This window comes from Castor canadensis, chromosome 6 (assembly GCF_047511655.1).
Source record: "Castor canadensis chromosome 6, mCasCan1.hap1v2, whole genome shotgun sequence".
NCBI lineage: Eukaryota > Metazoa > Chordata > Mammalia > Rodentia > Castoridae > Castor > Castor canadensis.
This window is the reverse complement of record NC_133391.1, coordinates 172,456,632-172,484,279: the sequence shown is the minus strand read 5'-3', so window position 1 is coordinate 172,484,279 and position 27,648 is coordinate 172,456,632. Positions and strand designations below refer to the sequence as shown.

At 42.5% G+C, this 27,648-nt stretch overlaps 1 protein-coding gene across 3 annotated transcripts in view; it reads left to right on the top strand.

Moving 5' to 3' along the window:
• Srd5a1 (steroid 5 alpha-reductase 1) overlaps positions 1–27,648 on the top strand; it is a 64,385-nt gene that overhangs the window by 2,327 nt on the left and 34,410 nt on the right. For all 3 annotated transcript variants that reach the window (XR_012449251.1, XM_020175387.2, XM_020175386.2), the window contains exons 2-4: positions 15,361–15,527; positions 20,169–20,270; positions 27,304–27,454. Coding sequence is in view for 2 of the 3 variants with exons in the window: in XM_020175387.2 (XP_020030976.1) it covers positions 15,361–15,527; positions 20,169–20,270; positions 27,304–27,454 (420 nt within the window). In the remaining variant the exon portion in view is untranslated. The remainder of the gene's footprint in view (positions 1–15,360; positions 15,528–20,168; positions 20,271–27,303; positions 27,455–27,648) is intronic.

Genomic DNA, 27,648 nt, shown 5'->3' with positions numbered 1-27,648 from the left:
TGCCAGGATGGACCTGTCCAGTGGTTGGTCTTGTCCTGTGTTGGGGGGGAAGTGATTAGTTGCTAGGAATCAGGGTTAACAAGTTGCTACATGTTAGCCACATTTGAGCAGCAAAGCAGTTTAGAAGGTGTGTGTCTCAGTCTAAATTTTAACTAAGGTTGTCCTTAAGCCCAATATTTTTGTTTCATGGACATGGCTGTCATCTCTGAGTCTGGGTCACGTTATCGTGTGAGGAGCTGCACTTCTGCAGAAGTTTTTCAGGCAGCAGGCACAAAGTCCAAAAAGAAATAATACAGAACAAAATCACTCACAGCATAGGGAACTCAGTTTGCATAAACCCAGGCTTAAAGATGAGCAACTCATTGAATCATGTAACCAGTGGAAACTAGCAGAGACCACTGGACCTGTAACCACTGAACCTGTTCTCTTACTTTGTGGAGGTGGGTCTCAGTTTCCCCAGAGGTATTTATCCAGTACAACACATGGTATTAGCACTAGACATTTTATGTATCCACTAGATAATCAAGATCAATTTTATTGTTTAATATCCTGCAATTAGGTTGAATTAAGAGACTGTCACAAAAAGGACCACTAGAATAATTAGAATCAAAAGTTGTGTGGGGAGTGCTGCCAAAGTTACCCTCCAGACAAAATAAAGGATTTCTTTTGTGTGTGTGTGTGTGTGTGTGTGTGTGTGTGGACTGGGGTTTGAACTAAGGGTCTGCACCTTGATCCACTCTACCAGCCCTTTTTTGTCATGGGTGTTTTCCCAGATAGGATCTCATGAACTATTTGTGCAGGCTGGCCTCAAACTACCATCCTCCTGATTTCTGCCTCTTGAGTAGCTAGGATTTACAGATGTGAGTCCAGCTCAGAACAAAGGATTTCTCAGGCTCTGTCAAGTTACTTGAAGTAGGTATCAATTGTGAAATTTTAACTACACCTTTATGTTGTAATTAAGGAAAAATTCAGAGGAGCCAGAATCTCCTTGTGGTAAGGGAGTATTGTTCCGTCATCTTGAAAGTTTTGGGCAAAATGAGTTTAAACTTTAACAACTTTGGCTTGATTACTTATACAGGTGCAGCAGAAAAAGTGACTGGCAGTACTAAAATCTCAGATGCAGAAGCCTCTGGAGAGCACACACATGAAGTCTGATGTCTGGAGGTTCCTGGCTCTGGCTCAAACGCTAGGAACTCTAGAAGCCAGGCATTCTAGGCATATTCTCGTATGTGGCATCCCAGTCAAAGGCAGGGTTTCCAGTTTTTATTCTGTTACAGACAAAGCGGGTTGTTATTGAACTTACGCAAATGATCATGTTGATGTAAAAAATAAAACGTAAATAGCTGCTGAATGAGGAATCAAGTAAAAGGAAAAAGTAAACATTTCTCTCTGTTCATGAAAGTATACTTTACCAAATTACTATAAACTGTAGGTAGCATAGGGAAATTTACTTAAATCTTGAAAACAAATGTATTTAAGCAAAAAGCAAGAATTATTTCAAACAAAGACATAAAAACCTGTAAATATTCATCAGTTCAACACATCTCATGTGATGAGTCCTTGTTCAGTTTGATCTTGGTTAGTAGGTTCATGAACCCCTTATTTCTTCTTTCTGCTCCTAGAACATTAACTTGTTATTGGTACCCTGTCTTCAAGAGTACTTTTTAGCTTTGCTGCTGGGAGTTGGGAGGCAGTGATGGCTCTAGACCCTCAGAGGGTAGTATTTGTTTTGGGGATTGACCTGGCTGGGAGTAAGGATGATGGGAGAAACTGGGGGAGGTGTGATGTGAAGCTTCTTTTAAAAGTTGTGGAAAAGGGGGTAGATGGTGGGGCTCAAAAGCTAGCCTCAGTATTTTCCAGTATAAACTTTCTTACGTAGGAACTGATAATCCAAAAAGCATTCTGTTTCTGCTTGCCTCATAACTGTGGTTAGTAGGACACAGCTAGCATGTTGACTGACTTAGACACAGAAACTTTTATTATAGCCTGTTAGAGTCCCGTCCCCTCCTTTTCTGCTTTCTTCCTTATGACAGGAGAAAATTCTGCTTTGGTTCTCTTAACTGGAAAAGAAAAAAAATCCTGTAATTCTTCCACAACTGAAACAAAGCTCCTGTTTTTTGTTTGGTTGGGAAAACTACCCCTGGCAGGCAGTGACTTCTTGGCTCTTTATCAATGATAAACTTGAGGCTTTCCTGCTCTTATTATTCAAGGTTCCTCTATCTTGAGCAAAACAGTGGTCTAACTTCTGAGATAAGGTCTTTGAAGATGGCGGTCCTTCTTGGCTTGCTTCTCTTGATCTTCTAAGCTTTCGAATATTGTCTCTGGCAATAATCCACTGAGTTATACAAAAGTGGGAGCTGGTGTTCTCTTGCAAAATTCCAAACTCACATTCCAAAGAATGTGAGCTTAAATCGGGCAGAGTCCCTTACAGCAAATTGGGAGAGCCACATGTCTCAGCTGATTAGAATAAGCCAATGTGTTGACTGGGCCAGCAGAGGGTCGTTGATGTAGGAGCCTTCAAGATGAGTCTTTTCCCTCATGACTGTTACTCAGATCCCCAGAATCCAGTCAGTGTCTAGGTAGAAACTGGACTAACTGGGGTTTCTGACAACTCGTACCTGACTAGCTGTTAGAAGCTCCTGGTTAGCAAGACTGAGATGCCACCCATCGCTACTTCACCTGGGTAGCCCACAGATGTGACTACTACATCTCCAGTGTCTTGATGAGCCTGACCTGTGTCCTCTGGGCTATCATTTGTCCACAACGAGTGCTTTCTCTGGCAGCTCCCAGGAACTGGCTTTTGAGTGCAGGCTTAGTGCAGGGTGGTAAAGACAAACCCAGGTACAGAAGAACCAGAATCAAACAGGCTGGAAAGAGCTCCAGAGAAGTTAATGAAGGCTGTATGCTCAAACAGGAGCTCAAGAGAATTAACACCCTGCTTGATATGGCTGGCCTAAAATGCAGAAGAGGCAGAGGTCAGGAGATGACTCAACCTGCTCAAGTGGGAAACCAAGTAAAAAGGTGACACTGCAGTCAAAACTGGGCGAGGCCAGCTGGTGTAGAGTCTGCCTGGCTGGAGCAGTTCTGAGCCTAGCAATAAGGCTTCAATGCAAACTCCTAAGATAGCCTTTTGGAAGGTAGGCACAAGTGCTTCAGGAGCTGTGCATTCTCAGAAGGGAGGTAGGTGTGCTGGGGTCTGGATTCAGAGGTAGCTGACTTATAGTGGAGCTACTGCTGGCATAGGGCATCAGTCACTGACCACCTGGCTGGAAATGTCTAGGGGAGATGGGCTTGAGCTCACCTGGGTTCTGTCTCTGGCTGTCACTTACTAGATGTGTGAACTTGAGTGGTTTTGTTAGAGATAAGACTCACTAATAAAATTTTTTTTAAAAGAGTACTTTTTAGAGCCTTACTCATGAAACTGATTGTAAATGGGTTTAGAGAAATTTCAGAACTGGGGATGACAAAAGACTTAGAATAGCCCTGTTTAAAATCCTCATGAGATCTTATTCAGCAGCTGATAAGGAAATTAAGTTATTTTCATTACATAACACAGCATTGAAGATAACAATCATGATTGATATCATCACAGCAGGATAAATAATATATTCATCACTGGTCATGGTGATCCAATCCACACCTGTAATTCTGTCTAGTTGGGAGGCAGCAGCAGCAGGAGGATCACAAATCTGAGGCCAGCCTGGGCAAAGTCAGCCTGACACCCTCTCCGTGGTTCAAGTGATAGAGCACTTGTTTAGCAACCACAAGGCCCTGGCTTAAATCTCCAGTACCACAAAAAAAAAAATGAACAAATACTAACATGTTTACACAAATATAACTTTCAAAAGACTTAGCATCACCTTATTACTTGAAAAATGTTCCTGCATAATTCAGTCTACCAAAGGAGCCTGATAGGCTTCTTTCTTCACAAGACAAGAGACAAGTCCTTTGAAGGCCTCCAGTGGCCTGTGCTTGCCAGCTTTCCAGTACTATGATGAAACACCTGGCTCATAGCTTCAGAAGGTCCAGTCCATGGTCTCCTGGCTGTGTTTCTTTGGGTCTGTGGCAGCACAGTAGATCATGGCAGAAGTGCAGAGCAGAGGAGCTGCTTACCTCAAGGAAGTGAGAGAGAGAGAGAGAGAGAGAGAGAGAGAGAGAGTGCCAGGATCCCAATTTCTCCTTTAAGGGCATACCCCCAGTGATCTAACTTCCTCTAGAACCCAACTCCTAAAGGTTCCATCACCTCCAATAGCTCCAGGGGTTGGGGAGCAAGACTTCAAAACTGGGGCTTTGGTGAACATTCAAAATTCATGCCATAGCACAGCCCAGCTGGTGCCGTGCCAGGTTAATTCTAGGTCAAAAAGACTTACTTAGAACTTTAATCTGGGGAGACTGCCAAAAATGCCAAAAGTTTTAAAACATTCAGTGAAAATAGAGCCATAATCATTGTGAAATATGTCATTTACCTAATTAGAGTGATGATGAAAAGAATTTAAAAAGGAAATAGATGTGAGTGGAGTGAAAAAGCAAGGCTCACTTTTCCTAAGTTATGAAAAACCAATAACATGAAACACAGGAAATTACCTTGCTAAAGCATCAAACTCTTTGTTTCCTAGGTTAGTTACCAAAAAGTGAGAAAAGCAATCTTCCTACAGTGTGCTTGTTTCTCCTGATAGTCAGCCTATTTAAATAGCCTGGAAGTCAAACCCGATTAAATACTGGCGTTTAATTAGACACGGAGTATATGTCCTAGATTAAGAGTGATGTCATAGGAGTAGTAAACAAACAAACAAAAGCAGTGCCTTGAGCTGGGTAGTACATGACTCTTAGAAACAATAAAACCATAAAAAAATCATTCCGTGGAACATTTCAAATGCATCAAGAAAAGTTAAGGCCAGGTGCTGGTGACTCATGTATTTGGGAGGTAGAACTATAACATGGGTTTTATACCCATGTTTTTTTAAAAAAAAAAAAAAGCCCTCAGTTCAGACAAAAGAACGTATTTTATGTCTGTCTTAGGGTTTCTCTCATCAAAAATACATCTTAATTTTCTTCCTATATTCTTAGCATATGTAGTTACATATGTTAATAGCATTGTTAATGCTTGGTTGTCTGTGTTTCTAGTGAAGACCCAGAAAGAAAGCAATCAATCTTGAATTGTTTGTCATAGACCTATGTTTTATATCTGGAAACATGCTTCCTCATGGGACAATTGTTAAATGTGGAACAGAACATTCATGTTCGTAGGTAGGGAGGTAGATGGATGAATGTATACATGGCTTTTCTATGAAATTAAAGAAGCACTTGAATTTATATTTAGCATGGATGTTTCAGTATTTCACTTGCTTGGAGATGACTCAAGGGCTAAGGGCTTAGTGGTAGAGTGCATGCCTGCTACGTGAGGTGCTGGCTTCAGTTGCCAGCACCAGGAGGGGATGTAATGAGAAATGACTCAGAGATTTTATGAGTATTATTTAATTTCACATAACAACTTGGAATTTTTAAATTCCATGAAGTTCATTTATAATCATTGATGCCATTTATATTTACCTAATTTATGTAATAATTATACCTAGATTACTTATGGAAACTGAGGTTTTAGACAACCTAATCATGATTTTAAGTTACCTTTCTGTCAAAAAAAAAAAAAAAAACCCTAGAAAGGCAGATGTGGTGGCAGATGTCCATAATCCGAACACTGGGAAACTGAAGCAGGAGTATCACAAGTTAAAGGCCATCCTGGGCTATATAGCAAGACCCTTTCTCAAGGAACCAAAAAAAAAAAAAAAAAAGAAAGAAAGAAAAACCCTACAAGTGAAATGATATGCAAGAGGTGACACACAACCTGGCATTCTCATGTGCACACTTGATTTTAGGTAGAACTTACACTTTGATGATCTTAGTCCTCTAACAGCTAAGTCTATCTCTGCCTGACCGGCAACCCAGACAAAGCTGGACACTAATGATTCTAAGGACATCTTCATTTGTATTTTACCAACAAATTCAAATCCAAGTTATCAAATACCCACTTAAGTCACACAGACTCAAAGAGATTTGAGTTCATTATTGCTTTTTAACACTTTCAGTTTATTTGAACTCTCACTGAACTGTAGACCGATTTCTGTAGAATCTCTTAAGGGATTTTACTATGTTGACACAATGTACGACATACACACATGTAACATCCACAAACATGCATGTATCTACAAAGATCTTATAGCTCCCATTTTAGAATTTTAGTCATTAAACAGAAGAACAATAGTATAAACTCAACACAGCTTATTAAGAGGACTGATTTCAAATTATATTTCTGCCAAAAAGGAACCAGTTTAATTAAACTATGAGGTTTTGTTTTCCCTAATAACTAATCTTAGGAAGGTTGTGGACCAAAGTTTTGGGCAAAAAAGTACCCATTGCAGTTTGGTTTAAAGCTCTTCTTGTGGCATTTCCCCCTTGATTTCCTATCACAGGATTAAGGGTTAACCTTTAGATACTAGCCAGGTCGGCTGGAAACCAAACCCCACCCCACCTTGATTTTAGTAACGGAATTAGCTCTTCTGTTTCCAACAGATTAGTTGATACAGGCAAGAAACACTTTTGGAAATGATTTTTTAAAGATTATTTGCAGTTTTCTTGGCCCATGTGGCAGGCAAAGCAATGTTTGTGCTAGACAAAAGAATCTTTTATTACTGCTCTGATTTCTTGATTTGACCCAAGGCATGGGGATGGTTGAATAAAAAGGCAAAATGGTTTTGTCACCCTAAGCAATAGTTAGCCAGGCAAACCTAAATTCTTGTTACCATTTTTAGAAATAAATAACAGAGAAGGATTGTCTAATGACTAATAAGTTTATTTTGGGGTAGCAGAGCATGGCAGTGTGAAGGTGGCTGCCCTGACAAACCGGGTACCTATTCAAGGAGGTTGAGTCTTTAAAGGCAAAGGAGAATTGCACAAGCTATTTTGAAGCAGTGATCCTTGACCACAAGGATTATGACAAAGGTGGCATTGGTCCAAGACAGAACACACAGCTGCTGGGCAGATATCCTCGCAGAAGTGTTTTCTGTGTGATGGAGTGGTCATTGTGAAAGCTTGTGACTTTACTGAATCTTTTGTGAGTAGGTCTTCTTATGGGACGTAGGTACATGAGACCCTCCTTCCTATGCTCCTGGTGTGCTTTGTTTCTTGTTTATAGAGCTTGACAACAGTGACTCCATTTTGATTCTGACCACTTTGACCCAGTGCTATCCCAACCCCATCCCTCATGACCCCCCTGTAATGTGGGCTTCGTGGTGTACTGCCCTGTGGGATTGGCACATGGACAAATCATTCACTCACACTGCTGCCAGGGAGTGCCAGTGAAGAGCTGCTGAGGATATGGTATTGGAAACAAAGGCAGCACTTCCCCAAGTTGTGTGAGAGAGAGCATGAGCCAAAGCTTTTGAACTTGAGACATCCAATTAAATTGTGCCTGGGCTCACTCAAGTAAAAGGATGAAGGCAGACCCCCTTCCCCCACCCAAGGCCCAAAGTCACCACTAGAGTGCTAGAACCACAAAGCAAGGCACTGAGACAACATGCAGGTGCCTGATACAGGGCTGCTGGGACAAATGCCCCAATTCCTAGAATAGTGCTTTAAAAACTGTCCCAAGGGAATTTGCTGTACCCTGCGTCATTTTTGAAAATTAAAAAAAAATTAATATACATGTATAAGGTATACATGTCACCATACATAGAGCCCATGTAGTTTAGGGACATCTACATTTTCCACATAGAAAAGGTAGACAGTTTCCATTCTACCTAATCGACTTATTTATTAAACAGTCATTTGACCTGTGCAGCAAGTACTTGAAAGACAACCAAGTGGAAATGGCACTGAGCGTGAGCCATCCCCACCAACAGGGCAGATATCACCAAGCCCTTCATCTGTACTGAGCACTCAGGTGATTTAAGACTGAGTGAATGAGTAAGCAGGCGGAAGCCGGAAGTCCAAGGGTTGTCCACATTCTGTGGGATGGATGTCCCAGAGCAAATGAAAGTACTGAGATCAGTAACCACAGGGCCATTTGCTGAAAGAGAGAAGGCAGGTAAAGGACGAATATGTTTCCTTTTGGAATAAAGGACACCTGTGCAGTTTTATGTATTTGCTCAATGTCTGTACCAAGGTCAGATTTATGGACATGGCTGGCTCTGGGCTGGGGATAGAGAGAGAGTATTCCCTTTAGGAGGAGAGGAGTGGAAGAATCTCCAGGATCTTTTACACAAGAGCTCCAGGGAAGGAAGGGTAGCCTCACCTTTCCATCCAGAATGGAAGGAAGGGACAGCTATGATGAATGAGCCATGGGGATCCTGACTAGTTCCCCGAGGGAGAACAAGAATGTTTTCAGAGACATGTTTAATCTATAATATGTGACACGGGTGTTCTCAGCAATCAGCATTTACAGGGGTTGGTCACCTGCGTCATCTTTGCACTAGGACCTCCTGCTGGCTTGGGGTATTTGGGTTCTTGAGGGCAGAAGCAGTCTCTTCTTACTGTCCCAGTCTTCCTTTGTGAAAAGCAGTGTCTGGCATGCTACCAGCTACCTGCGATCTTCCAACTCTCATAGCCTCTAACCAGTCCTCCACGTTTTCCAAGGGGCCCTACCTACGTCTTATGTTACATGTGCCTATAAACATCTCCCTCTGCTCTCCTAGCTGCCTGGCTCTGAGCTCTGTAGTTATAGTAACTCTCCCTCTACTGCCCACCCTGTGGATGGTCACCATTGTGTTCCTAGCCCTGTTTTCTCTCTCCAGTGTTCACTCCTGGGCTGATGCCCTAGTCCAACTCCTGGCCATGTCTTTGTTCCTGCTGGGCTTCTTCACTCTTCTCCACTCTTACTTTTAAACCCTCTTTGCCAGACATTGGCAGCTCAGCCCTGCCTAATGTGTGGGAGTTCTTGGGTATGGCTGCTCAATTTATGCTCTTGCCAAACAAGTTTGGTCAGTATTTACTGAACCCTCTGCCTTTGCCCTTGACCCTCCTGCTCTGAGTCTTAGCAGTCAATTAGTCTGGGGATTATTTTTTCATTGCTTGTTCACAAGGTGCTACTTGCCCAGACCTCCCTCCGTAACCACAGAGAGAAGCTATGGAATGGCCATAGAGTGCTCATGAGGACTCATTCTTCCTAGTACTTGCCCAAAAGGTGTACTCAGTCAAATCCATGACCTTGTGTGACCTTGATCTGTCTCATCCTGATGGCGACGCTCAAAGACTCATGATTTCTCCTGTGGCACTCTGTTTATGGTCTCTTGAGGAGCCTGGCCTAGCCTGACTTTTAAACATGTCCTGTGGCATGTGTGACATTAGAACTGTAAGGACCTAAAAGAGTGAAGGGCATTAAAAGATAAACACAGGTGCATTACAATTGTAGCATTTATTGGAGCAAACAGTGGTTTGTGGAATAGGCAGCTCCAGGCCCCAGGGGTTTGGGCTCCACTGGAGGATATAAGGGGAAAGCTATTTTTAATTACTATTTACATATATTTATTGTACAAAATAGTGGGTTTCACTGTGACATTTTCATTGAATATACATTGAATGTATTCAAAACCTTCTATAAGGTGTTTACAGAAGCAAAACAAGAACATATTTGACTGATTAGCTACTTAATGGTTTCTGATTGGTCAAGTTTCCAGTTGGAGGATAGTTGGTAGTCACTGACTAGCTAAGCTAAAGTGTCCTTTAGTTGTTTATACTGAGTTGGGTTTTAGTTTGCTTACTAAGAACCCAAGTGCCAGAAGCAAATGGCTGTACAGTTTAATGGCACCCCCGCCCTTTTCTTGGCAGTGCTAGGGTTTGAACTCAGGACTTTGCACTTTAAGGCAGGCACCCTACTACTTCTGTCATGCCTCTAGCCCTTTTTGTTCTGGTTATCTTGGAGATAGGATCTGCTTTTGCCCAGGCCAGCATAGGCCACAATTTTTTCCATTTTAAGCCTTCTGACATGGCTGAGGTGATGGGTACATGCCACCCCATTGACATGGCAGCTTGCAAACTTTCTTTGCTCCCCTGGCCTGGAGCTGAGATCCTTCCTCCCATCTCAGCTTCCTACATAGATTGGGGTGACAGGTGCACCCCACCACATCCAGCTATTGGTTGAGATGGGGTCTCATAAGCCTCTTGCCCAGCTGGCCTTGAACTGTGCTCCTCCGAATCTCAGCCTCCCAAGTAGCTAGGACTGTAGGCATGAGCCACCACCCGTGTCTGGTCTGTGCTTTTGTTTTTTTTTAAACAAGGGCATACTGAATCCTTAGCCCTTGTCTTGTGGATCCAAATAATTTGAGGAAAACAAGAAAATCTTCATTAAAACTGTGGAATGATGAGAAGTAAAATATTCCTTATGATCATAATGCTGTCCTGAAAAAGCAAAGTGCATACTTAACTCTCATTTACTGGGGTCTGCGATTTGGTCAGCCCTGCCAGAGTCAGATTTTAGATCTGTTGACATTTTAGATCTCACATTGTTAAGGAAAAATTGAATGAAATTATTAAGATCAACCACTCTCAGTTTTAAACATTAGGAATGATCAAATCCACCATGACCTAAATCATTAGCTATTTCATTGCTCCCACACTTGAGGGAGTAAGGTTTCAAGTTGTGCTTGATGATGGTGCCCACTTGGTATTTCTCTCAAGAGTCAAGTCATTTGCTGATGAATGACTTGTCATTGCAAGAAAACTGCTATTATTCCAGTTTATGGGGAAGATATTTTAAGATGTATTTGTAGCGTTCACTATGTGAATTACCAAACCCAAGCATCCTACTGTAGATGTTTAAACAGTAATTTCAAGAGCCCTTGCTTGCGTGTGGCTCTAGGAACTTTCCTTTCCCTGCAGCCACCCCTCCCTGCAGGCACCTGAGGGAGGCAGAGGAGCATGGTGGTGGTGGCCAGTGACTTGGGGTGATAGAGGCATTGACCCTGATGGCTCTAACAGCACCAGAAGCCACACCGGTGCTGTGTAGGAGAAGCTGAGAGCCCCCTGTCCTATGGGGACACCTGAAGCTCTGGTGGAGAGTGACGTGGACATATGGCTCTGGTGATCTTGTTCTTTTCTGGTAATCCATTTTTCTTCCAGAGTGCTGATAGGGCGCTTTCTCTTTCTCCAGATTCAGAAACTTCCCATGGGATGATGCGTTTGCTTGTTTGTTACTTTTGCCTGATTGCTCTGAGCCATTACAATCAGCAACTGTATATCTGCAGCCCAGGAAACCCAATCTCTCCAGCTGGCTTACACAGTCTTTTCTGAAGCGTAAAGCATAGATAGGGCTTAAGGTGCAGGTTAATGCTGCATCCAAATAAACTACAGTTGAAATGCATGCTTGTTGTAGAAAATTTGTAAAATACCATACAGAGGAATTCAAGAAGCAAAGTAAAAGTCATCTGTAATTTTTATCACTAAAGATAACGCTGACAATGGCTTGGTATATCTTGTTCCTGTCTCATTCATTGCACTTGATAAGTTTCAGATCTTTTTTTCTAAGCAGAATGATACACAGAAAAATACTCAGAATCATGAGATATACTTTTGGCAGTCAATAATATAAGTATATTTCTGACTCCACAGAAACACTTAACAAAGTGACTGCTAACAGCTATTTAATATGCCAGTGGCCAGCCCTTCATACTTCTCCCTGGTCCTTGTGATGCTGTGAGTCGAATGATCTCCATGGGCCAAGTCACTGGATTCCTCTGAGTCTCTGTGTCTTAATCTGTAGAATAGTAATGACAGTAACACTTGGGATGTGTTTAAAACAAAAGGTATTTAGTATAAGATTAGAAACTACTAGAAACACTTCTATCAAAGTGTTGGAAGCACTTTTAGGTGATTTCTAAGCTTGTAAACTCAACCAGAAAGGAGGTAGACAGCAGATTGTGCTGGTCCTGGAAGCTTCAGAGAAGCTCCTTGAAGCTCTTGGCTCAATTCCATCATCCTGGTCACACCGTGGACACAAGGGTTTGTAGTTTCCATGAGAAATAAAAACAATTTTGTGAAAAGTGAGTTCTGTTTCTTTACATGCAAAAGAGAGAAAATAAAATAGAAAAATTGTAACCGAACAGAGAACATAGTGTCAAACTTAATATTACATTTAATCTGATTAGCTGGCAAATAGAAGCCCTTTGTTGCTCCCTGGGAATTCATGATTTTGTATCCTTTGAGTCCTTACCAGAACAGAAAATGATTTATAACACAATATCCGAATAAAGTATTTGTTAGTCCAGTGCTTCATACTTTCTGTTAAAGATAGTTTCCATTTTAGGAGATTTGCAACTAGTGGGTCCATGACTCCTTTTCTCCAAGAGGGTCAACAGTCATTTCCCATGGTTCTGTACAGAAGAGTGACTGCTTGGAGGAAACTGATAGAAGAGCTTGTGAATATTGGTGCCTGTCTAACCAAGATGGCTTAGGCCCCTACACCATGCTTATGTAGGTCCCTGGATGGTCTGTGTCCAGCTTCCTTACTGTCTGAGACTGGCCCCATGTCCCAGTGAGAGGCCCTGACAGTTTACCCTGTTAGACTGCTTGGGGTCCATAGCTGTCTGATGCTCTGTTGTCCTCTTAGAGTCTAAATGAACACTCAGATAAAACCCAGGCCCAGAACCTCCTGCTCTGTCTCCCATGCTAGCTCTGAACTGACCAGCCACAGCTACCTGATTTCCAAGAGTGGGAGAGAAGTAAAGCTGAAGGGAATGACCCCAAGGAAGGAACACCATCCCAAAGTTATCAGGAACAAGCTGTTCACTCCACTCTGGAAACCCCCCAGTATGTCCTCAGCACCAGCAGTGGCAAGTCCAAGCAGAAGACCTGAGGGAAGGAGCAGTGCGGGGGACAGATCTGACCTTTCTTTGAGAGGTGCAAGTGCTCAGGCAGCATCCACCCCTCCCACTGTCATCTCCTTCTCCTGGTTACCTCAGTGGTGGTTTTAGGACCAAGCCCACGGGCATCGGAGTTACTGCTGGGCAAGGATGAGAGAGCAACTGCAGTTTTCTGACATTCACGTGAGACCACAGAGAAAGGCAGAGAATGTCCAGGGTTCCTTGTCAATGTCCTTTCCAGGTTCCTCCAGTGCACAGGCTTGAGCTGAAGTCATGTTGTGTTTATTGGGTACATGCGAAACATGTCCTCCCCCACGGCACAAGCAAGCCCTGGCTGCCCCAGCTGCCTGCCGCCCACGTGCCAGCACACTGATCAAAGGCAGTGATGGTTCCAGCCTGAAACACCTTTTTAATCTAGAACACTGCTCAGCAGACTTCCTGGAAAGGGCCAGTTAGTGCATGTCTTCAGCTTTGTGGGTTTATAATGAGAGAAAATGGGCTGGGTGTGATGGTGCATGCCTGCAAATCCCAGCTACTCAGAAGGCATTGGTAGGAGGATTACAGTTTGAGTCTGGCCCCAGGCAAAAATGTGACACCCCATCTGAAAAAATAAAGAAGAAAAGGGCTGAGGGTGTGACCCAAGTGGTAGAGCAGCTGCCCAGCAAGCACAGGCCCTGAGTTCAAGCCCTGAACTACATATATGTACATACATATATATACATGTGCATATGTGTACATACTATATGCATACTATTTTATATTATTTATATGTAATATATGTCATATATATTATTACATATATAATGAGAGAAAACATTTTAGTGCCTAGTGTACCCAAGGACCTGGGTTTGATCCTCAGCACGTGTGGGTATGTACATGTAATTTTGTCATAGAGGCTTAATGCATGATTGTTACTGCTGTTGTAAGTCATGAACAATTAGCTAACTTCACCCTGGAGGAGATGGATGGAATGGAAGTGAGTGATGACGTTTAAAATCGCTCCTGCTTCATCTATTAAAATTTACAGAAATAAAAATTCACTCACTTAGGTTGACACTTTGATAAATTTTGGTGATTGTATATAGTTGTGTAATCACTGCCCAAGTCAAGATGTACAACAGTTGTTTCTTTCTTAAAAAAAAAAAATGTCCTGTTCTCTTTGCAGCCAACCCTTCCCTCCCCTGACTATAGTCTTGCCTTTTCTAAATTTTGTAAGTCAAAACTATTCCACAGTCCAGGCTCAGAGCAGTGATGAATGCTGTGTGTTTTCCTTGTGCCTCTTTGCAGAGGCCAGTTTTGCCTTTTCTAGAATTTTTTAAGTCTAAATTCAATTTATTTCACTGAGACAGCACTATTCAGGTTTATTTCTTCTTGGGTCAGTTTTGTTTTTTGTTTTTTGTTTTTTTTTTCTTGGTACTGGGGTTTGAAACTCAAGGCCTACACCATGAACTACTCCACTAACCTTTCTCTGTGAAGGGTTATTCTGAGATAGGGTCTCGCAAAATGTTTGCCTGGGCTGACTTCAAACTGTGATCCTCCTGATCAACTAGAATTATAGGCGTGAGTTACCAGCACCCAGCTCTTAGGTCAGTTTTGTTCATCTACATCTTTCAAGGACTTTTTTCATTGGGCTGTTAAATTTATTAGCACAAAGTTGTTCATTATAGTTCTTTGCTGCCTTCTTAAGGTCTATAAGATTTACAGTGAAGCCCCTTCTTTCAGTATATTACACATGATATTTAAGAGAAAATTCAAACACATAGTAAATTTTGCATCCTATTTTCTTCATAGGTATCTAATTTTTTGACCTTTGGTTGTCTCTCTTCAAACCTTTAGTAGGGGGTCACCTAAGCCAGTGTGATATAACAGAAGAACATAATGTCAGAATTCACCTGATCTGTACTTAAACTCAGCCACTCACTGGTCCTGTGACCTAGATCAGATTCTTTAGCCTCTCTGAGTCTTCATTTCATCCTGTGTCAAATGTGGGTGGCGGTCCTCCTGCCAGGCAGATGGGGACCTTATAGCTGATGGGTGCTGGATAGATGGGAGCCATTGTAATCATGATGGGCGATGTGACAGTATGGCCCAAACCCTCTGCTCACACCAGAATGGGTTAATGGTTTTAAAACAGCAGGAATTTTGAGAGCCTCCCGAGGCATCCAGTTTTCTCTGACTCGGTGTATCTGTTTCACATTTGGTATAATTAGAATCTAGAGTTTGTGTACTGTGATTGATGTACCTCACTGAAACATGGTTAATTTATTATCTAAAATTCTGACTTGTAGCATAGATAGTGCAAATCAGTATGAATGTAAACTAAGGATGACATTTGTACAAGAAAGCAGATTTTTTAAAAAGGCATTGAAAGCAGAATTGAAGAAATGTATTCCTTATCTCTGTTTTTTCACCCCTCCATCCTCCTCCTTTATCTCCCCTCCCCCATTCCAGGAACAGCTTCAACAGATCTTTATTTCTTTTAGCATTTGTTTGTTTCTTGTTTCCTAAGGGCCTTGATTTTCCCATTCCTGATTCGAGGCGGAAAGCCCACGTTGCTCTTTTCGTGTGTGTTGGCATTCATGTTCTGTACCTACAACGGCTACTTGCAAAGCAGGTACTTGAGCCAGTTTGCAGTGTATGCTGAAGACTGGGTGAGCCATCCCTGCTTTCTAACAGGTGAGTGAGGGTCCACAGAGATGAACTTCATTAACTCAGATCATCACTTGTTTTCATGCCCTGGTAGTTTCTAGTTCTAAAACCCAAACTACTTGGAAAACAAAGAGTTTGAGAGAGAGTAGCAGGGGGTCCAGAGCAGCCAGAGGGAGAGTCAGGCTGTCCTAGGATAGCACAGGGACCTGAAGTGGTCCCCCACACTGCACAAGCTGTGAAACAGATGCTGCTTCTACTGAGAACCTAAAAATAGCAGTGAGCTGCTTCTGTAGCATGAGCGGCCAGCTGGCATGGGGGGACCTGGGCACTCATTGACTGTGTAACCTAAGTCAGTCCTTATACCTTCCCTACTTTCTTCGGTAATGTGAGAAACAGTCAGCATGGCTCACCTTTCAGCAATGCAATTGGCTTTTATTATTATACTAAAACTTGTAGGACTGTGAAGTTTTGATTTTTAAAAAATTGGTACCAACTAATGTGAATTAATGTACATTTTCAAGTTCTAATTAAATCTTTACAGCTTCTGAACAGAAGTGAAAATAAAGCATTAGCAATCAAAAATATTTGTAAGAGCATTAAAAATACTTAATATAAGTAACGTCCTATGTGTTTATGAAGTGTGTTCTTGTAGCAATTAGAAATCACAAGTTCAAGGGTAGCTTATCAACATGGCGATATACCAAGAGTCCGGACTGGAGCTGCATAAAGTGACCCCACATTACATTGTGCTTTCTCTCAACGTATGTGAAGTTAAACAGGGAAATTAACCCTGGCCTACTACCTGTTGCTGAGAAGACAATTCCATACTTCTCGGTCCTGTTTTCTCAAAGAATGAAAATGTGATTCCTAGGACAGTACCCAAGTTGTCCCAGAGAACTGGCACAGTGAGAGGTCTTTGTCCTCCCCTGTTAAGTGACAGTATGATGACAAGGCCTTTCCAGATCCTTTGCTGCCTCAAAAACAGGTGCCTCCATGAAATGCTAGGCTTCATTCTCTGGGTTGTGTGGTAACTCTAAATAACTTTTTAATTTATCTGCTTCTCAACTGCCTTACTGTTTTCTGGCCCAAGGATCAGAAAAGAAAGAATGGAGTTGGGGGGAGGTGGCACAATGTATACCTATGTAAGTAAATGTAAAAATGATAAAAGGAGAAAAAAAAGTGATAGAAAAAAAGAAAGAATGGACTTTTGGAGTCCATCTTTATGGACACTCTTTATGCCTCCCCTCAGTCCATCAAGGCAGACATGGTGCCCGTTTTTGATGAAACACAGAAGGTCCGAGGTTAGTAGCTGGCCCAATATTGCAGTCCAGTAAATGGCTGAGCAGCAACTTCACCCACCCCACCATGCAGGTAGCCCCAAAGCCAGCAACCAAGAATAAGGGGAAGGGGGATTTCTTTTCTTTTTTTAAACTAAAATACAATGGTTTTAAATGTTTGAGATTCTCAGAGAGATCATTTCTGTGATGAATTGTCTGGATACTGTTGAGCAAGGGCAAAGGAATCCTCTTGGCCTGTGAACGTATCCATCATTTAAATTAGTTCTGCAGACAGATCATATCACCTGGAGGTTCCTTTAAAGCTGGTTTAAAATTTGAGACACTGAGACCCAGGCTTAGTGGCTCACACCTGTAATCCTAGCTACTTAGGAGGAGGAGATAGGGAGGACCTCGGTTTGAGGCCAGCCCCAGGCAAAAGGTTCACCAGATACCATCTTAGCCAATAAAAGTTGATATGATGTCACACACCTGCACCACTGGTCCAGGTAGTAGGATCTTGGTCAAAGTCCAGTCTGGGCAAAAATAACCCCAGGCAAAAATGGGAGACCATATTGGAAAACTAATTAAAGCATAAAAGGGGTGGGGGCATGGCTTAAGTGGTAGAGCCTCTGCTTAGCTTGTGCAAGACCATGAGTTCAAATATCATTACCGACAACAAAAACATTTTTTCATTATGTTCTTTCTTCTGAATTATTATTATCATGTCATATTATTGTTGTTCTGGGGGTACATTGTGACATGTACAAAAGTTCTTATAATATATTGTAGTTGAATTCACCCCCTCCATCACTCTCCTTTATCCTCCTCTCCCCATTCCTGGAATAGTTCAATATGTCTTATTGTTACATTTTGATACATGAATAAATAATATTTACACACATTCACCCTCCTATACTCTCTCCTTACATCCTCCCCTTTCCCTGGTACCAACAGGTTCCAGACAGGACCTGTTTTGCCCTCCTGTTCTTTGTTTTTGAGGAAAGGCATTTTAACAACAAAAAAGTTTGAGACACCAATAAATTGCATAAAAACCTCATGGTTTCTCTACCATTAAATGAAAGGATTTGAAAATGAAAAAAAAAGTCAATATGGAAACAAACTAGGTTACTTTTTTAATGTGTATTTCATAAAATTTATTATTATGTGAATAGACACATAGGAAATGACATGCATAATTAATTAGTTACACTTAAGATAATTCTTATCAAGAATGATGCAACTGCTGGATGGGGTAGCTCATGTCTGTAATCCTGGCTACTCAGGAGGCAGAGATCGAGAGTGGGGGGTGATTGTGGCTCAAAGCCAGCCCCCAGCATGGGGCCCAGACAAAAAAGGACTGACAGAGTGGCAAGCATAAGGTCCTGAGTTCAAACCCAAGTACCACCACCAAAAAAAAAAAAAGAGTGAAGCAGTTAATAATAATAAAATTAACAAGAAGTTTCCCATAACAATAAAAAGGATTAACCTAAAAGATTTGCCAACCTAAATAATAGAGAGAGATTCTCCAAGGGCCAAGGATAGGAATTTGGGGATAGAATAGCATTCCAATGGAAGCATACACGCCATCTTAAACTGTGAGTGCATTCAAGGAGGTTGAGACAGGGGGAAGATTTTAAGGGCAAAATGCAGAAGACTGCATAAGATGTTTCGAAAGGATGATCCTTGGCTACGTAGATCAACAACAATGGTAGATCTGGATCCAAGGTTACACAGACAGTTACAGGGCACATGTCCTGTGGAAGTGCTTTTCTGCCTGACGTGGTAACCATTGGGCAGGATGGTGGCTTTGCTAGAACCTTTTGTGGTGATTCTTGCTGTCATGCTCTTGGGCACAGGATAACCTCCTTCACCACCTCCAGCTGATTAACTTATTTATTTGTAGGACTTGACAAAGGTGACTCCATTTTAACTCTGACAGCTTTCACAGATTTTATACAAAGATTTTAAGATTCCCACATATGTAATTGAGTGTTGGGCTTAGATGTGCACAAATGATAGGGGAAGCTTGTCTCTCCGAAGAGAAGTAAAGTAAATATGATATTTAGAAAACGGGATTCATTCTGGAACTTTGTATCAGAAACCAGATCATGTAGGGTGACATACTGAAACCCACAAAAGCAGTGAATCCACTATAAACTTAGGCATCCAACGGGACCTATTACATACTTACTATAAACAAATAGCAAAGTAAAGGAAGCTACTTCTGGTGGCAATGTCAGGAGGAGGAAATCTTGAAACACTTGCTGTAGACCAGAAGCTTTCCCACATCCTTGTTCTGTGTCCCTGGGAGACGTGATGAGGAACTGATGCTATTCCAACTGTACCTTTCTTTGATACTAAGTTGAGGCAATATTTGCCTTTCACATTTGTTTATAATATCTCAGAAAATTGAAATGAACCTCTTTTTATCAGTTAGTTCCTCTTTCTTTTTTTGTTTTTGTTTTGTTTTGTGGTGGGACTAGAGTTTGAACTCAGGGGCCTCATGCCTGCAAAGCAGGTGCTCTATACCTCCAGCCCATTTTGCTCTGGTTATTTGGCCAGACTGTCCTCAAACCTTGATCCTCCTGATCTCAGCCTCCCAAGTAGCTAGGATTATAGGTTTGAGCCACTGGCATCTGGCTCATCAGCTATTTCTTTTACAAAAGAGCATTTGGGCATTTTGCCTTTTGTGGGCAGAATTAGTTGATGTGTTACTGAGAAAACTCCTTTACATGACGAAACCCCCTAAAGATTTGAACAATGGGGAGAAACCAGGGGACACTGTGGGAGTCTAGCAAGAGCCATGCAACCACTGTCCACAGGAATGAGAGCTGAAAAGGGAGTGACTGAGGAGTTAGCAGAAAATTAGCACTAGGAGTGGGGGGAGCCAGGGACATGCACAGAATCATTCAAAAGAAGTTGTTGCACAAGCTCTGGCTTGGCACCTAGGAACTGCCATGCCTTTAGGGGTCCGACTGCAGCTAGTAAAGGTTAGATGGTATAGACCCTACCCCTCTTCTTACCTAGAAGGTGGGGAATGGTGAGCATTGCCTGATACAGTTTTTAGGAGGGAATAGGAAGTAATTATACCTGCAGGTCAATTCCCCTTGGGCTGTGCCCAAGCCATAAGTCCTGTGTCTGGCCCTCTCTGTCATCCTAAAAAGTAGATTGAGTCCATCAGATCAAAGCTTTTTGAGTGGGTTAGCTTATCAACACTGTTATGAAAACAGGGCTCCCTATTAACAGAGCTGTTGTCAATGCCTGTGATTCTCATGACAGCTATGGTTCATATACACTGTCCTTATAATGATCATCTGAGAGATTGTGGTGCACTGGCCTATCCGGCTTGGCTTCTCACACCTTAACCATATCATCTTGGTTTCGCCTTTAGGTTTCGTGTTGTGGTTAACTGGCATGGTGATAAACATCCACTCAGACCACATCCTAAGGAATCTCAGAAAACCAGGGGAGACTGGATACAAAATACCCAGGGGTATGTACTGAGAGGGAAGCCTTTGTTTCAAAGCCACATTGCATGGGGCCCGGCAGGCTTGGCTTTGTCAGCTGTCTCACAATTCACAGCAGAGTATTTATTAAAGCAAGTTTTCAGTGTGAGTCACTGTTAAGAATGTTTTCTTAGAATAAGAAAAAGAGCCATTCTGACTCACAGGACAGTTAGTAAGCAAAAGAGGAGCATCTGTGTTTGGAAACAGGATGGAGGACCTGAAAGTCGCAGGACAGTCTGGCTCTTGAGTTCCAGAAATACGATGGAATGCACTCCTGGATGGCCCTTCTCCCTGGAAACTACTTAAACGTGTTGGATGGAATTTAAAGAAAAAATAACTTTTAGAATGCAAATAAAAGAAGTAATTAATCATGGGGATGCTCTAAGTGAGTGCTGGAACCCAGAGTGTACCGTGGGAGAATGTGTGACCATAGCTCCCCCAGGTTGTCTTGTAACCCAGATTCGCAGCCCTTGGAGATCAGAGAAACCTCACGTGTGGATTAAGTTCCATGTTGGCCTGGGGTGGTGCATGCATAGGCCTAACGGCAAAGACCTCAGTCCCCAGGGGACCTTCCTTCAACTTGGGTGTTGGGTGTTCTAGAACCCCATGGGTCACAGTCCCCAGAAGAAAAACTCAAGAGCTGCAGAACCCATTAGGAAATGTGGTACTATGAGTAAGAGTTTAATAGACCTGAATGATTTGGGATCCTGGAGTACGGAAGGAGTAATGAAGTGAATATTTACAGTGTTTTAGGAAGGGGAGATGAATTATGAATAAAGGAGTAAAATGCTATAAGGAAGACTAAGCAGGCCAGGCACAGTGTCTCACAACTATAATCCCAGCTGCTCAGGAGACAGAGATCCACAGGATTGTGGTTTAAGGTCAGCCTAGGCAAAAAAAGAAAGTAAGACCACCATCTCAAAAAGCAGCAGGACATAGTGACATGTGTCTGTCATCCCAGCTATAGTGGAAGCACAAGTAGGATGATTGTTGTCCACTGACTGGGCAAAAATGTGAGACCCTAAATCAAGCAAAAACAGACAGGTGTGGCTCAATTGGTAGAGTGCCTGCCTAGCAAACACAGGCTCTGAGTTCAAATCCAAGTCCTGAAAAAAAAGGGATGGAGGGGTGAAAGAAGGAGAAGAGAGGGGAAGGAATGGGAAGAAGGAAGACTAAGAAGATATAAAATAGACACCAGTAGAGTGTCTAAAAATAAAGAAACACAGTAAGCAAACCTAAAATTTTAATGGAGAAAACACATGATGTTGCTTAGTTTGGATACTTTCTACCATACAGGAATAACAACAAAATCAAACAAATGAACAAAAACCCTACAAATCTCAAATTACTTAAACTGTGGCCCAGAGAGCCTGGAATCAGCATAGCTAAACCCCTGATGTCACAATGCTGTTATGATAGATGTGGTGGAGAAGAGGAGACCTGGAGCCTTCAACAGGCTGCTGATGACCTCCCGCTCTGGTGGAAGGAAGAGATGCCCCTCAGTGATGGGCTTGTGAGTAGACTGGAGCCTTCTGTGGCAGTCCAAGAGAGCCCGTCCTCTGGAGAGTGCAGAGTGCAGGAGCCAGTGCCCCCTTGCTCCCCACCCTGCACCTGTGTGACACGCACCTGATTCCAGGTCTATGGGCAGTATCCATCCCCAGTATGAACCACATGAACTGGGCTGAAATGGCACAGGGAATGAACCCTGGGAGACAGAATGGAAGGATGTTAAGAGTGCCAGAAGCCATGACAGCAGCAGAGTTGAGAAACACTGCATTGAAAGCAAGGGCAGGAGCAGGACTAGGGGTACAGGGCTATCAGGCTAACCACAGGGAGACCCAGAGGGGCCCTGTCTGCAGGAACTTCTTTGCTGTACAGCAGAGATGCCACTCTGGCCCTTTCCTTCAATTTCATGCTGCCAGAGGCTGATCCGTGTTCTAATTAACATCTTCAAACCTGAAGGACCACACTTGCAAACATATTATAGGGACAAAAACAAACCAGTGGCAAAACTTGACAGGGCAGGAACCCATTTCACAAAGCAGAGGATGAGGATAGGTAAAAAACCTAAAAAATTGCTAGCATTTGTTGCCCTTAACTCAGAGAAACTAAAACAGATACCTTAAAAGCAACTGAGGCCAATAGGAAAAGGGGACCAGGAACTAGAGAAAAGGTGAGATCAAAAAGAATTAACTAGAAGGCAACACACATGCACAGGAAATTAATGTGAGTCAACTCCCTGTATAGCTATCCTTATCTGTACTAGCAAAAACCCTTGTTCCTTCCTATTATTGCTTATACTCTCTCTACAACAAAATTAGAAATAAGGGCAAAATAGTTTCTGCTGGGTATTGAGGCGGGGGAGGGAGGGGGTGGAGTGGGTGGTAAGGGAGGGGATAGGGGCAGGGGGGAGAAATGACCCAAGTGTTGTATGCACTTATGAATAATAAAACAATAAAAATTAAAAAAAAAAAGCAGAGGAAAATTGTGATCAGACTTTCAGTGATTTTAAAACAAGAATGAAGTGTTGAATATTAGGAGAATATGGTGATAAAGGAGTGAGTACCCAGGAGGAGGATGATTTGATTAAAGCACAATATACACAGGCCTGAAGTACCAAGGTGAACCCCCTTGGATTATCAATGTACACCCAAAAACATGAAGGATAGGAGGAAAAAATAGGTCTTTTCTGGGGGTGGGTACCAGTGGGAGGTCGGTGAGCACAAGGAGAGGGGGAATGAGGGTGAAGATGGTGGATGTGTTTTGTATCCATATATGAAAATAGAAGCATGTTGAAATTGTTCTAAGAAGGGGGAAGGGGAGAGCAAATGGAAGGAGTAAATCTAACTAAGATATAGTATAAGCACATACGTAAATATTACAATGTATTCCCCTGCACAAGTATTATATGCTAATAAGATAATTAGAAAAAATGGTGAATGAAGGGTTCTCAGAGTGGATCAGGTGGTAGAATGCCTTTCCATAGTTAAGGAGTACCTGAAAATTTCAATTGGTATTTCCTTTTCAAACAGCTTATGTTTGAGGCCCTGAGTTCAAATACCAATACCACCAAAAATAAATAAATAAAATATTAATAAAGTATTTGCAGCATTGATACCCACTGGCTGCAGAATACCTGCAGTGAGCCCATCTTCTGTTGCAGTCAGGGAGCCTCCTCTGTGCAACAGTCCCCACAGTGTGCAAGCCCTGTCTTTCAGCAAGGGATAAATTGCCTGCCTTGGCTCCAGCATGTCCCTGTCAGATGTGCCAATGGGCATCTGACACAGATTGAGCAGAGGCTGGGTGGCTCCCAGACAGCAGCAGATGCCAAGATGGGAAGCCGTAAAATGAAGGGAAGAAATTGCTTTACCACTGATCCTTAAATTAAGAGGCACATAAACAACAACATAAAGCCAAAACACCAGACACCACAGGAAGGGCATAAATAGGTAAAAAAGAAAAATGAGAGATTTTTTTCAGTGATAGCTGCAGAGGCAGAGAAGGGAGATCCATCTTGCATATTGGAGTGACGAAGGAGAAATCCAAAGCATCGGAACAGAACACACATTTCAAAATCGAATTCAAGAAAGGTTTTGTGAAGTGAGCACTCAAGTTCATTTGAAGGTTCAAGTCCACCTTTTGGAAGAGCACATCATATACCAGGGGAAACTGACACAGAAGGATCAGCCTTGTCCTTTGTGCTGAGAGTGGCTTGTCAGATCTTGAGCAGCCCACTAGGCACAGGAGGAGAGTGGAAGCCAGACTTTATGCCACTCCCTTGCATAAAACCTGCCAGTGGTTTCAGATACTCCAGGGCTTAAGTGGGGATGTAGCCACCATGCTCTGTGAGGGCTCCGCTGTGGTGATCTTTGAAATAACCACCTCCCTGCACACTCTGAATTTCAGGACGTTTTTCTACACAACGTGGCTATTTTTTCTAATAAATAGATGTGCCATCTGTGCTTAGCAACTGTGTCACATCTTTTAGAAATGCTGCCCAGAATTCTCTTAGTAATGGTGGTGTCACCAGCCCCACCAAAGGAATTATGTTGCAAAATGAATCAGATGAGAAGTCAAGAAGAGGTGCACTGATAAGATTCCTGGTTGGCAACACACACACACACACACGCACACACACACACACACATATGCAGGTGCAGATAAGATGCCCACTTGGCTGGACACACAAGCTGAATTAGGATAGAGAAAAAGGGCTGTGGGCTATGGGTGACAACTGGGGTTCACTGTTTTTTGGGGTTTGTTTTTTTTTTGTATAATTAAAGTAATTTTTTTAAAGAGCAGAGGAATGATAACATAAGCTGTTTGAAAGGGAAATACCAATTGAAATTTTCAGGTATTCCTTAACTATGGAAAGGCAAAGATTACTTTGATTGGAGTTGTAGAATTTCTCTTTCCTTGGCACCACCTCTAGTTTCCCTGGGAGAAGTGAATTCTGAAGAGATTATTGCTGTGGTCTCCTGGAAGTGGCTCATTCCAGAAACCCCTTCTGTGCCATCTACTGCACATGAATCCAGAGCATAGAATCAAAGACCATGGAAGTTATCCCTGATCCTAATAGGATCCTTAGATCCTTGATTGATCAAGGAAGATGTTGACATAAATAGTCCAGTTCACTTGGGTAGGGGTTAATGGCCATAGCTGTTATCTGTAGGGTGCTTTTTATTTTTACCAGGTTCTGGCACCCAGACCTGACCACAGACTTGTGAAGCTGTCATTCTGCACTGATTTACAGATGAGGTATCTGAGTTATAGAAGGCTGTGATAGTTATCCAGCAGCGTACGGGTTTTTATATTTCTTCTCTAGTGTTACTGTAGTCAGATGCTACATGAAAGATGAGAACTGTTTTTACTTTTCTTTTCTTTTGACAGTACTTGGGCTTAAACTCAGGGCCTCATGCTTGCTAGGCAGAGGCACTTTACTACTTGAGCCACTCCACCAGCTCACTTTTTTGTTTTTTGGGTTTTTTTTGGTGAGACTAGAGTTTGAACTCAGGACTTCACACTTGCAAAGCAGGCACTCTACCACTTGAGGCACACTTCCAGTCCATTTTACTGTGGTTATTTTGGAGATGGGATCTTGAGAACCATTTGCCCAGACTGGTCTTGAATCATGATCCTCCAGATCTCAGCCTTCCAAGTAGCTAGGATTACAGATGTAAGCTGCCAGTACCCGGCTTTTTACATTTTTTCATCAGTGTGTATTAATTGTATAAAGTAATGAGTTTCATTGTGACACTTTCATACATATATACTTGTATACACACACACACACACACACACACACTCACTGCTTTGTAATGTGGTGTCCTTAAGGTACCTGTGTATTAATGGAACATTTTCCAGAAGAATGGTGTCTTTGGGTTGTATTAGCTAATGACATGCTCACCAGCCTCCACCCGGCCCCCAGCCCCCACCATGTTTTTCCACCAAATACTGTGCTCTCCACACTGGACTCTCAGAGGGGAAGGTCACCAATGATGCACAGAAGCGTCCCGTCCCAGCCTCCACCTAAGCTCTGGTCTGGGCTGTGCCTTGGGATGACATGGCATTTGCAGGGAAGGTGCACAGGCTCTCTCACCTCTGGGATTCAGCTGCCCAGGACCCTGGTGAGAGATAGATGATAATGAGATATGTAAGAAATAAAGCAGTTACAGAAAAAGTTAACTGCCCTAAATCCCACAGCTCCAAAGGAGTACGGTGTTCCTTAGATGCTTTGGGGTTGTCTCTGCAGACACAGGTAGCACTTGTCTTATATGAGTGACATATTGACTATGCCTTGTATTTGAGATTTTTACATTTTATCTGATCATAAAAAGTAGTCAGTGAACATTGGCATAATTTTTCAATTACATATTACTTTTAGCTTAAAGAAGAGAGCACAATATTGCAAACTTCCATGCTCCCCACCTTCCTCAAATAAAATGAAAAGTACTCTGCTGACTCAGACTCAGCAAAGCCAACCTCTTTCTCTTTAAGAGGTCAGCCACCTCAACTCCTGCCAGGGCCTTGGTGTACTTCAGATGCTGTGAGCCCAAAGTGGAGGCTCCACAAGCTTCTGGAGTTTGTGTTGAAATTGGTTTTATGACTTGAAGTGTAATCACATTGTTTTTCAAGTTCTACCCACAGAGATTTTAGCTAGGCAGACAGGGCTGGGGAGTTGGAACCTGGAGGAGGTCACACCAGGCCACTCTGATGCACCCTTGAGCAATTTGTCCCACCCATCACCAGCCGCTAGAACCCTAGCCTGAAGGTGACCCCCCAAGGGGTCACCTGCCTCCTGCCCTCTCTATTCCTGCCCTGCTCCTTAGAGTGTGCTGGCTATTGCTATCCATCGTCAGGGACTTTGCTGTGGTTTCTTTTCTTGCCTGGAGTGCTCCTACCCCCAGACCAAACCCATCACTTGTAACCTGGAATGGGCCCAAAGACCTGTTCCCTGCCATCACTTCATTCCAACATCCCCTCAACTTGCCCTGCTCCTCACAGCCCTTCACCCTCTCCATGCTGTGTGCCTTCCTTGTTTGTCACTCTGGAGAAGAGGGCTATCCAAGTGCCTACAGCAGGGCCTAGCCTGAAACAGGGATTCCATGCATTTGTGAATGTTTGATGAGTGAACAAGTGGATCTCTACTTGAAAATGAGCATTTTCTTCACTGTTGCTCCATGTTGCTAAGACACATCTTTTTTGTTATTCTGGTGCCTGTGTCTTCTTAGGTGTGTCAGCCTGACCCTATAACTAGTGGCATAGTGAAGGCCTCTACCATAACTGCAGATTTGTGTATCGGATAAACAGTTAGGCATTGATTTAAGTATACAGTTCACTCTCAAAGCTGAAGCTATGCTCTCAAGTTGTAAAACATGTACTATGGAGTGTGTGTGTCACTGACTAACATAGTTGAATGTATGTTCTCGAAATAAGTATCCACTAGCATCTCTGTAATCCGTATTTCTTTAGCCAGCATTTTGTACTAAACACACTAATGTACTCTGTGTTTTTGTCTAGGAGGCTTGTTTGAATATGTGACCGGAGGCAACTATTTTGGGGAAATTGTGGAGTGGTGCGGCTTTGCACTCGCCAGCTGGTCTCTACAAGGCGGGGTGTTTGCTTTGTTCACATTTTGTATTTTATTCACCAGAGCAAAACAGCATCACCAGTAAGTTTTAAAGCACTTTCAGCACTCTTAATTTTTTCTCTGATTGTAGTATAATGATTTTCAGGTTAGATCTTTGAGATGCTAATATTAATTGATTTGCCAAATCTCAGTGTATGCCTTGCTTTAGTCAAATTAGCACAAAATGAAACAATACAACACATTGAAACTCTTTGTCCGCAGTGTAGTGCACTGCA